The 12,258-nt window shown below is 36.5% G+C and overlaps 1 protein-coding gene across 3 annotated transcripts; it reads right to left on the bottom strand.

Moving 5' to 3' along the window:
• Nucleotides 1-243: 243 nt before the first annotated feature.
• Nucleotides 244-11,871, bottom strand: LOC120081594 (putative serine/threonine-protein kinase At1g09600). Of its 3 annotated transcripts, none has more exons than XM_090315868.1 (9): nucleotides 11,560-11,718; nucleotides 10,743-11,322; nucleotides 8,321-8,605; nucleotides 7,193-7,510; nucleotides 5,398-5,625; nucleotides 1,971-2,071; nucleotides 1,758-1,869; nucleotides 1,182-1,649; nucleotides 244-1,064 (listed from the first exon to the last, which is right to left on the bottom strand). In XM_090315868.1, exons 2-9 carry the CDS (start codon nucleotides 11,220-11,222, stop codon nucleotides 861-863), a joined length of 2,196 nt encoding a protein of 731 aa, XP_090171994.1. In that variant the 5' UTR covers nucleotides 11,223-11,322; nucleotides 11,560-11,718; the 3' UTR covers nucleotides 244-860. The 3 variants fall into 3 exon arrangements, with proteins under 3 accessions (XP_090171994.1, XP_038892546.1, XP_038892545.1); XM_039036617.2 differs by having other exon boundaries at nucleotides 685-1,064; nucleotides 1,167-1,649; XM_039036618.2 differs by having other exon boundaries at nucleotides 10,743-11,871.
• Nucleotides 11,872-12,258: the final 387 nt, after the last annotated feature.

Raw genomic sequence — 12,258 nt, forward strand, 5'->3', positions numbered from 1 at the left:
AAAAGGCATGAAAGCTTTTCATGATCAAAATTTCTCATTTTATTGCCACCTCTTTAAAGTGAAGGTTTTGATATATTTTTTTTAATCTGAAACGAGTTGCATAATAGTATTTGCTGATGCGTGTCTTGTTCAATCTCGTGGGATTCTCCTGATGTGTTTTAACTTCTCACAGTATTGTTGTCCATAAAATATAGTTAAAGTTGGACATTGGAATTAGCAAACACAAGCAGAGTTTGTCAGATATGAAGAAACAAAGATTTTTTTTTTTTTTTTTTTTGAGACAAAAAGATTAATATTTTCTTCAGCAATCAGTTATCCATATTAATTACAGTGATCCAACCAAATATTGAGTCAACTGTTACATAATTAATAGCAGCAGATAAATCAACAAGCTCAAGTTGCTTTTCCTAACTTCTTTTAGCAGCTCTGTCGAACAATTTTAAAAGAATTAACCCTGTTGAGGATAAAAAATAAAAAAATCTTCAATTCGGAAGAACATCTATTGTACCCTTTACAAGACAACTGATGAGATAAGACGTTAGGCTGTACAAAAAAATTCCTTTCAGCAACTGAGCTAAAGTGCCAGAGAGACCCCAATCAATTTCTGGAACTGAAGTCGACTTTGCAAAAGGTAAATTTCAGTCAATGGATTTAATTGTCTTGCTTTCTAAAATTTCATTAATCTCGGAAATTTGACGTACGGTTGACGAAACTATGTACGACCACACCTCACTGTTTGTGCAAGCTTCATGAACTCCCAATAGTTTTAAGGATTTGTCAAAATTCCCCATGGAAGTCTCACCAACGTAAAGAAGGCTGTTCTACAAGAGCTTCCTTATCACACTTGGATGGAACAAGGCTCAATTGCCATTTCTCACATGGTGAAGCAACGATTCCATCTGACCTTTGTCGTTGTACGTCTTTTTTGTCTTAGCTTTGTCAATACGAGCCTTGCGTACTGCATACTGGATTTGTTTTTCGTGCTCTTTTAACATTTCGTCAAGGTTTCCACCAGGAGGCATCAATGGTCCTGAGTAGTGAATTCTCTTCTTCGGAGCATAACTCTGATGAAGGATGAAAAGGAAATTTGTAAGCTCCAAAAGCTTGAGAAGATCATTGAATGCTTAATTAAAAATGGATTATAAAGTAGAATAAAATGTTAATACCACTGGATACTTTACCATAGTAGACTCTTTTCCAGATGACTGATTATCTATCTTATATGAAGATTTTGGCCTGTCAAGTAAATGGTGAGACCATTCATGCTTTTCTGAAGATTCACTACCATTGAAATGGTTATATGACACGTTAAAACACTCTTCTGGCCAGTGTGAATTAACACTACTTTCTCCACCACAACCAAATCGTGAACCACCTCGAACTGCAACCGAATTGGAATACCGAGATAACTGTCCAGAACCATGCTGCATAAAAGATCTCTGTTTTCTAAGTTCTGCACCTTTTGCCCCAACCGAAGAACCTCCTAGATTATCACCCTGATTCCCATTCGTGTTTCGTGAAGAACCCAATGCAGTTGGCTGCATTTGCGTTGCTTCTTTTGAGGGCTCGATGCAAAAGCCAGAGCCACCGTCCTCTTCATGATTATACTTTTCACTGACACTTGTAGGATTCTGCTGCCCTTGTTTCTTCTGAATTTTATAAATGAACTAATTATAATTCCTCCACCAAAGGTTATATAGTTATATTCTTCGAAAACACAAAATTTTATTCAAATGTATCTGAAACCTTCTAATTACCTGTATGGATGCCTGCAATTCAGCATTTGCATCTGGTGCAGGAATTGCTTTCGATTCTCGGGGAAACTTACGAGCTGCATGTTCACGTGCAACACTGATAGGAGCTCTTCTTCTGGTTTTTGAAAATAGAACAATGGATGATTTCAGAGTGAAAAGCAAGGGGCCAGCTGGATATATAATTCTCACTACTAAGGAGTTCAATAAAGAATTTACCTTCGAGATTCCTCATCTCGAAGCTTCACATCGAACTCCTTGCATGGTGGGTACTTTGGCAAAGCAGAGGGATCCGAAGGAAGCGGTTTGGTGGTAAAGAACTGAGAGAAAATAAAACATAAGAATCAAGCCCATGACCATAGAATTAAGGGATTAAAATCATTTACACAACATTAAACATTCTGAGAACTATATTTTACCAAACAAACACAAAATCTACATTAAAATACTATTTTGGTCTCATTCAATTGGTGTCCTTGTACTATCAAGTGTCTAAATTTAGTCCTTGTACTTTTAGTAAATCTTAAAATTGGTCTATGTACTTTCAGTAACTCTTAAATCTATTAATGAAGGAGGTTGGGTAATAAATGAGCTCTTTCCCATGGTTTTCCACTCTCTCTTTTTAGTTAACGATTGGCTTGGCTCCTTCATTAAGACAGATTACCTAGTAAGCTAGTAAGTGAGTTGTTGGCTCTCATTAATGGTCCCGGTTGCTTTTGAGCTGTAAAATATAGAGAGTCCTATAAACCATTCCATCCATTCCTTTGTTCTCCAGCAGAAATCAGTAGACGCCTTGTTCCCCATTGTAGTCAAGCTTAACTATTTCCACAGTTGTCTCAGAAAATAAAAAATGAAATAGAATAAAAACCTATTTCCAGAAAATCCTTTCTTGTTTGATATCTTTTTGATTCAAAAGAAAACCCTGGTTTCTTTGAAGAATTTTTGGTTTAAAGGAGCCGTGAGGCCAGCTTGAAAGTTTCCATGATCTTTCGAAGGGTGCTCTAATTAATCGATAATGAAAAGGCCTCATCACTATTGGACTCTATTAGTTGAACGCGAGAGTCACGGGAAGAAGGGTCAAACCTCTAAGGTAAGTGTTTTCTTATCAACGGTAATCACTCTGGTCAGTGGTGATCTAGGTATGATGGTGGGCGATGACCAAGTTATGGAAAAAGTTCATGGTTGCAGTCTCAGAACCAGAGAGGAGGGGTGGAGAGAGGTGGAGAGAGGTGGAGGAGAGAGAGAAGAGGAAGGCATAATGAAAATCAGGATGGCTTTCCACAGTACGTGATCAAGTATATCTTCCTTGAGTTCTTCAATTATTAAATATTTGAAGTATGGATTTTAGCAGTTGATCCATCAGATAAGTCATTTTCTATTGGGTCCGTGCTGAATGGATTTTTAAAGTTGGAAGAAAAGGTAATCTATTATTCACATCTCTCTTCATAAGAAACAACTCAACTGGTTTTGCAGATGCTACAGATTGCTGTTCATTGACCATCCTTTTAAGGTAACTAGAGAGCATCTTTGAATGTATCTCAATTTTCAGGTCAGGTATGAGACCAATCATGATTCTGATAGGAACGGTATTAGGGGATATTAGGGTATTAAGGGCATATTTGTAATTAGTGAAGTAGTTTGTTAGGGAAGTTGGTTATAAATAGAGAGGGAGGGGAATGAAGGGGATAGACAATATTGTAGTGAGTGAATTGGGGTTTGAGTCTTATCTCAAGATTGGGAGGGTGTCCAAGTACCTTGAACTACTTGGTTTACCTTGTATTTTGATTACAGTTTATATTACAATATATTCGGGTTCTATCAGATTCCTACCGGAAACAACAAAAGAGGCTGGATACTTTTTTGGAAAATGACTCCATTTTAACGCAAGATGAGATTGATATGCATCCTAAGAATAAAGGGATTCATTCTTGGATTTCTTATGTTATGGTTAAGATGAAAGGAAATGTCATAGATGAGGCACCAAGTAATTCGAAGAGTAGCATATTAGAAGAGAGAAGGAAGATGGTGAAGGAAAAGCATGAGTATTGGGTTAAGAAAGAAGCAGAAGTGGTTGAAGTTATCGGGGAATCCAATGGTTATCGCAAAGCTATGTGCTCAGGATGACTGGACTGGAAGGACACCCCATTGGCTTTGAAGGAGAAATTTTCTCAACAATATAGTACTAACCCATTCATGGATGACAAAGCCCTAACGAAGCTTGAGCCATCTATAGTCTTTATTGAAAATCTAATTGGCTGGATTTGTCAAATATTGTTGGAACTGGAAATCTTCATAAGGAAATGGCTCTTTGTTTGGAAGTTCAATCTGAAAGGAACCTTTTATTTTCTTCTGAAAATGATACCACACTTTTCATTAAGAGAGAAAGAGACTAATGCTCTAGGACAAAATATTAACAAAGAGAAAAGAACAAAACATATGCTAACAGGAACCTAAAGCTTCATTCAAATTCAAGTGGGTGCTGGATCCATATGCTAAAAGTTTCAAGAAATTCAAGTCATGTTACTTTATGCCATTTTTTTGTTTTTGGTTTTTAGTTTTAAAAATTTATGCTTGCTTTCTTCTAAATTTCATAGAATGGTTTTCACATTTTTATGGAGAAATACTTGAATTCTTAGTCAAAGTCTAAAAACAAAAACAAGTTTTAAAAATCTACTCTTTTTAGAATTTGGCTTGGTTTTCCAAAACATTAGTGGAAAATGGATAACAAAACAAAGAAACTTATAGATGGAAGTAGTGTTTATATGCTTAATTTAAAAACAAATAAATAAATAAAAACCAAATGAGAGCTTAGTATTTTATAATTTCTGTTCTGTTTTGGTAATATTTCCTCTTTGGTTTCCTATTTACTGATTTCTTTTCCATTTGTTTGGGTTCTTCCTCACTCCCTCTAGGAGTTAGTATCCTTTAGACAATTTTGTTCCGTTTCATTAATCAATGAGAAGTTCATATCTTGTTAAGAAGACAAAGACAAATGACTTGAAAGAAAGAACTTTCAACAAGGAAGAGATAAAACTTTCCATTCTTCCACAATTTTGATATCTGTTCGGTAGAATATTTTCATGTTAGAATTTATATCTAAGATTTTCTCTTCAGCTTAGGTATTTTGAGGAAATGGTTTAATAGGTACGGTGGGGATTTAGGATAATCTAAAGGAAGGCATCTGTTGTTTATTTATGTAACTTTAATGGCATCAGACCTATTTATTGTATTAGGGTTATAACAGTCCTAAGAGAGGGATGTAATTTGTGGCTATTCACCAGGGGAAAAGCCAACAAAAGAAATATTTTTGACATTTCTTTTTCTTTCAAATTATAGTCCAAGATCTCCGTAGTGCACTGCTAATTGGGAAGAGTTTATAATAATCTTCCTGAAACTTCCATCCCCTTCATTCAGCTCTAATTAAAATGTTCAACCAGGATTAATTTGTGATTCACAGGATGATTCATCTACATGCTGCAATGTCTTAAGAGTAAACATTCCAAGTACTGGACAAGTTTGTAACTTGTTTATCTTCAAAAACCTAGAGAAAATACGAATTTTGTACAAAAGAAAACAAAAGATTTAGCTCATTTCCTTGTTCTTTTATTTTTCCAAAAAACATGTTAAATTGAAAAAAAATAATTACCTCACTTTGAAGGGCAGAGGACGCTGTTCCACGGCCATCAGGTTCCACCGCAAGAAGGACATCCAAAAGGGCCAATGCAGAGAAAGGGAAGTCTTTAAATGTCTCAGCAACACACCGCTTGTAAGGATGTTGAGGTTTAAAGATGGTGGCATGGGGTAATTTTGACCTTTTCCAGTATTCTTCAGACGGGGAGCCACAGAGTTTGAAGATCTTGTGTAGTTGCTCCACCTAATGATGGTGACACATTTAGTAATTCAATTTTTTGTAACCGAATATACGGTATCAAATTGCTATGTCAAAATATCAATGTAATAAATAATTTATCATCAAACTCTTTATGGAAAATATGAAGGGAAAAAAATAGAGAGAGAGAGAGAGCACTAACAAAACTGGGTGATTTTACAATCCAATCCTGAAAATCAAGATTCTTAGGTATATTCATGAACTAATTTAAACACCAATTGAAATTCAGGACACAGGATTATTATAAACTTCAAACATGAGCACTCGAACAACTTCTTAAAATGTCCTTGTGAGTAACCAACCCATCTTGAGAATTTCTTGCTAGCTTCAACTGATGAAAAGTTTCAATACTTCTTATCAATTCCAAAAGGAACTTGCACAATATTTCTTCCTCTAGTAGAAGGCCAAATAGAACATTCAAAATACCAACCAAAAGATTATTTAAATTTAGATAATTGAATAACCCCGAAATCATCCTTAAATTTCTTCTCAAAAAATTGAATTGGAAGTTGCAAACCATATGACATTCAAATCGACGAAGGAAAGGAGTTGAACGAGGGAACAAATTGATTACTTCCCACTTCTTCCAGAAAAATCATATTATTTTCACCCGAAATACTGAAGAAGATGTTTCAAATGCAACAACTGTTCATATCCATGGTGGGAAAGCTAAATCTAAAACGAGCATGAGAAGCCAACCAAAACCAAAACAAAGCTATAGGAAAAACAAACTCCGACGATAGCACAGGGCAAAGACAATGATGAAGGATAGCAGCAACAGAAAAGGTAGACATGGAAGAAGAGCAGGCAACTTTTCAACGACGAGAAACTGAAATTGTGAAAAAGGAACAGTTGACACACGGCGATGAAAGATAGATGGCTTTGTAGCTAAGTCTGGTGGCTCCAGGCCGAAGGCAGTGCAACTATTTCCGACGACAGTGGCGGTTAGGGTTAGGTCAAGTGGCACTGTCAACGGTTGGGTCCATCGGGGAGAGAGAGAGCAACAGGGATAGATATCTATTTTGGAATACTTAGAAAGTTTCTAAAGCTTCCCAAGAATACCTACAAACCTCAAACCTTGCGTGAATAGAAATGTTATTTTGAATGTCGAAATAGGGACATTAAAAGCAGATGTGTAAACCACAGGGAGGCCATGAAGAAGACAACAGACAGCAAAGGTGATTTTAAATATAGTATGAGATCTATAAACCAGCTTGCAGAAACTTTGTGTCAGAAGAGTGTATTAAAAACCACCATGCGTTTTGCATATGGAACAGTCCATTTTTGTGTATTCCCTTCTGATTCTTAGCAAAGACCCATAATTCTTCCATTTTGATGCCAACAGTAACAGAGGTACATGAGAAATAGTTGTAGTAAGTCATTTGATCCACATTCATCGCTTTTCAATTTATTTTGCAAAGCAGAGCTCATGCATTTGAAAGTACGTAAAACTGGTAATCGGTAGGAACAAACGTTATTCAATTTCAGGGGCCAAGTAAATGCATATTGCTATGAGTTAATATGTCAGAATGGTCATTAGATAAGATAATACCTCAGTCCTTCCAGGCATGATAGGCTTTCCAGCATACAGTTCTGCAAGAATGCAACCAGCACTCCACAAATCTACAGAAACTCCATAGTCTGTTGCACCAAGCAAAAGCTCAGGAGGCCGATACCACAAAGTTACCACACGACTTGTAAGAGGCTGCTTTTGTCGAGAACGGAAAAAGGTTGATAGCCCAAAATCACCTATCTTTAGATTACCATTATTATCAATCAGAAGATTTGAGCCCTTGATGTCACGGTGCAAGACTCCCTGCACATGGCAATGTTCAAGGCCACAAAGCAGCTGTTTCATATAGCATTTTATCTGCACGTCAACACAAATCAGGTATATTAGTCTAGATTCAGTTTTCTTGTATCATTATCATTGCTATACAAAATGAATTGAGCATACAACCAGTTGATTTCAAAATTTCCCTTCCTTTTTCTATCCATCTATCGTATGGCTTGAACATGTATTAAGTTCTCACATTTTCATGAGCAGTTGAACTATTATGAGAAGGCCCTCACCACTCTTTCTACCAGCACTAATCCATCAAAATTATATATCGAGAAACAATGAAAAAAAATTTATTGCTGATACAGGTATAAGCATGGTATCTAGTATGGATCCTGATACTTTAACCTCCACAGCTAAAAGTTTCACTTCCTATCGAAGAAAATAATAACAGTATTCACATTTAAAGCCTTCATCCTTACTGGTACCATCTTTTCTTTTTTTCTTTTTTCTTTTTCACACTTTCAGAATTTGCAAGAGAATTTATATTTGAATGAAATCAACAATGGATTTAGTTGAAGAAAAGAAAACATACATAAAAGACTAAGACAGATGTGCAGGCAGAGGCACATCAATGGTCTGTTACACAGGATAAATATATGAGCGTAGGAATTTTAGAAATTATATTTCACGAAAACACATTCATGTGAACACCATGCACATGCAAAAATGACTCAACTTTCCGTACACAAAAGAATTCTATGCAGATTGGCAATATTTAAATAATTATCATCTAAGAGAAAATAACTCTTTAACTTTGTTGATTTCGATTGAGATTTCCATATATAGTTATTCCATAATGATCTAAAGTTATCATACTAGTTGAGAAAAGCCAATCACCTGTGCTTCAGTGAACTTGATTCCTGGGGTTGCTACCAGCCCTGCAAGATCATGTTCCATGTACTCAAATATAAGGTATAAACTGCCCGATACCCTTGAAGTAATAAGACCTTCAAGCTTCATGACGTTGGGGTGGTCAAGCCTACGTAGGATAAGAATTTCCCTGGCCATAAAACGAACACTTTCAGGATCCATGTTAGCAAATCGCACCTTCTTCAATGCAACAATCTTGTTTGTCTCCATGTCACGAGCCCTGTACACACTGCTGTACGTTCCTTGTCCAATCTACAATCAAGTTATCCAAAAAACAATCAGTATAAACTGAGTGCAAAGGCCAAGATATACACGTTAATGAAAACTAGTTTTTATTAAATTCAATATTTTCTCTAGCACCAAGGAGCACCCTGGAAAATACAGGCTCAAATGTAAAAAAGAATGAAATAACAAAGAGAATAGATGACAAAGGAAAACTCTTTGACGTATCTGATTAGAAGTGATAGAAATCAAAGTTGCTCAACTCATGAATCAGTTGGTACATCAAAACTAAATTTAGAGTATCATACACACGTGTCACAGATTTTTTTATAATTAATAATTACAGTTAATATATGTAAAGTTAAAGACAATAGAAATTAAGAAAGGGAACCAAAGCTCGCTATCCCTGTTTGAATTTCTTTTAATAAGAAAACAAGCTTCCATTAAGAAATATGAAAGCATGTACAAATGCAAACAAAAAACAAACCTAACAAAGGAAGCCCCAACCCTAACCCTAATTAAACAACGGATCCCAATCTAAAAGACTGAGATCAAACTGGTAATTACCAAAAAAAAAAAAAAATCAATTAATGGACGTCATGATCAAGAATTAAATGTAACCGATCCCAAACCTCTATTTGAATTACTAAAATTTTATTGAGAACAGAAGCAAAGAAAATGTAATCTTGCCATAGCATGATCCCACTTTCAAAATCCAAAGATATCTTGATAAAGCACATACCCATAAAGCCACAAGAAACGACCTTTCTTCCTGGCCTAAAAGATGGATGGAGAAGAAACTCCTTGATCGTCTCATATATGTCTCTATGGCAAACTAACTGAAAATCGAACACCTCCAAAAGTCAACCCAACAGGAAGCTATCAAATTCGCATCTCCAAAGGATATGTTTTCAAGTCTTCCTCAGCCTTTTGACAGAGGGCAAAACAAAACAAACCAAACAATGAAGGCCACCATGGTTACATAGCCAGAAAAAGAACATAACCTTCTTTCGAATCTTAATCTCCTAGAGAACCGACAAAATAGAATCTCTGTTGGGAGAGGAGTCCAGCAAACCACAAAAATGGAGCTAAAATAGAAGCCCCTAAAAGAGTTAGAGCCCCAAACAGATGCATCTCCCCTCCCGATCTGAACAAAGGATGATGAAAACCGAATGAAAAAAGAAAGAGCTCCCAAACCAAACTACGATGTCAACCACAGAATGATTTCTTGAAGCAGACAAGTGATATAGACAAGGAAACGTAGGGCAAAGGATCTATTTCCCATTCACTAATTCTCTCAAAAATATGTTTCTTTTCCCTACTCCACTCCACAACAAACAAAGTGAGATAACAAAGGGAGCTGAAAGGAGATATCCTTCCATAGATTTCATTGTGTGCCTTAAATCCCACCCACCAGCCACTCAAAAGGGTGAGACCAATACTTACTCCCAGTGATCTTCCACGACAGAGAATTTTTTTTAATAAGATTCCACCACAGGGAATTAGACTCAAGGAGAAAACGCCAAAGCTATTCCACCAACAGGGCTTTGTTACCAGAACTTAAATTTCCAAGTTCTAGCCCTCTCAAGTTCACAAGCTTCCCAATCACCTCCCACCTCGCAAGGTGGGCGAGTGCCTTTTCCTTCACTGTACTAGATAATTGGTTAAGATTCAACTTGAAGTGGTGCTTTGCTATTCCCAAAAACATATTTTAAAATAATTTCAATTTCCCTATGGATACAAAGCTTGGGGTATGTATGATGGGACAGACAATGCTTGTTTTTTAATAGGCAGGATGCCCAATCCATTCTTTTCTGTAATTTTCATCATAGAAATTAAATTTGATCCATTTCCCAAAAAACGATTACAAACGCATATTTATCTAAGTGCAATAGATTTGATTTAGAGTGCACACCCACAAAGCAATAGCCAGCCCACAAATGGCAAAAAGATATGTCTCTTCACATGGTCAGGAGAAGTAAAAATCCATGGTTTCAAAAAAAGAACATACAAACACCATGGACTATAAATCTAAGCCTCTAGGAGTAAGTTTCTATTCTGCCCAACTCAGGTAAAGCTCATTCAAACAAAACAAGTGCATATGTAAACAAATGTTGCAGAAAAAAGTGCAGATAGAGAATATGAAAGTAAAACTACTAAAACTAACCTTATCCAACTTCTGAAAAGAGTCTGCCTTTCTAGGAACCCATCCATTGATTGCTTCTCCAGCCACAGATGTCAGCCAAGAAGGCCATCCAGCAATAACCAAAGCCCCCTTTTCCCCAATTACAACACCAATTATTCTAGGTGTTGCATTGTTATTATGTACTCCTACTCTCTTGTCTCCATCCTCCATACTTGGCCGTTCTTGACGCAGTGGCTTGGCACTGGCAGCTTTTCCAATGGTTGTTGCGTTCTCAGCATCATCCGATTCAGGTGTTGATCCAGCATTCTCTTCCCCAGGTTGGTTCAATATCAATCGCGCCATTGCATCACTTTGCCCTCCATCAGAATGTAACACGGATTCTTCTTTCCTCAATGAAGCCCCATGTCTGGAAGATCTATTAGACTTCAAATGCCTCTCTTTGGAATGACTCTCAGCAACATATTCATTTGCTGGAATTCCCTTAGAGCAAATGCAGCCCATACTCCCACCTCAGAGTCTCAATAGGAAATCCAATCCTACAAAATTCTATACCAAAAGTCCAAAACAAAACCCAAATCCTTCGCCCAACAGTCTCAATGGCCTAGAAGAAGAAAGAAGATCCACCCTTTAAACAATCATGTATTATTCAGATGCCAAAGTTTCCTCCAACGAATCACTCCCATGCATATATAGCATGGACAAGTTGAAAAAATCTCAAAACTTAAAAGGAATGAGAAAACCCAGATCCCCAGTGGAAATGAAATCAACAAGATCTTCACATAAAACTAGAGGAACCCAACAAACAAACTTTCCAAAAAAGAGTGAGAATAGAAATGACCTAGAGGAAGGTAATGAACCCAGTTCCAACCAATGCAAAGCGGAAAGAAATTCCCCAATGGGAAGCATCTACTCCACCCCATCAAAACGGCAACCACGGGAAATTCTAATTTCGTCGATGTGATTCAGTTGAAGAGCAGTTGAGGTCCAACTCAGGAAAAACTGGAACACCCAAACACAAACACACAAAAATTAAAACTGCTTACCTTTTTCGGATTACGGGAAAACGCGTGAAAGACGAGAGAGAGGAGAAATTTTCGGGGGAAATTGTCAGATATGAGATAAAAAGAGGAGCGCGGAAGAGAGTTAGGATGGTTTTTTTTCGTTTATTGACTGATTAATGAACTTTTGAGAGCCACGAAAAGACTATTTTGCCCCTAAAGAAAACTAATTTATCGATCATTTTTACTGTTTTTTTTTTCTTGTTTTCTAAGAACTAAGTTCACCCTTACTCCCAAATGGAACGTAATTCATCAATCTAATCTAAAAATTGAGTCTTAATTGATTGCGTTGGTTGGTTTACTCGATATGAATTGTGGGATCGTTTCTACATCTGTAGTCAAAACGTTCAATCTAATTGAAGAAGAGAAGGTGTTCAATTTGATTTTGTCTGAAAATTACATTAGATTCATGATCTTACCGTAATTGTTACAAATGATGTTATTGTAATAGTATAAGAATTATGAATCTATTACATTTA

Source organism: Benincasa hispida, chromosome 7, assembly GCF_027475165.1.
Source record: "Benincasa hispida cultivar pf3 chromosome 7, pf3_genome.v1.1, whole genome shotgun sequence".
Taxonomy (NCBI): Eukaryota; Viridiplantae; Streptophyta; class Magnoliopsida; order Cucurbitales; family Cucurbitaceae; genus Benincasa; species Benincasa hispida.

What these genes read in the sequence shown, in the direction of transcription:
- LOC120081594 (XM_039036617.2), bottom strand. Translation starts at nt 11,222, where the DNA reads ATGGGCTGCATTTGCTCTAAGGGAATTCCAGCAAATGAATATGTTGCT. An exon ending in CTTTTCAGAAGTTGGATAAG is followed by an intron (nt 8,606 to 10,742) that starts GTTAGTTTTAGT and finishes ACTTGATTGTAG; the next exon opens with ATTGGACAAGGAACGTACAG. An exon ending in TCATGCCTGGAAGGACTGAG is followed by an intron (nt 5,626 to 7,192) that starts GTATTATCTTAT and finishes CACCATCATTAG; the next exon opens with GTGGAGCAACTACACAAGAT.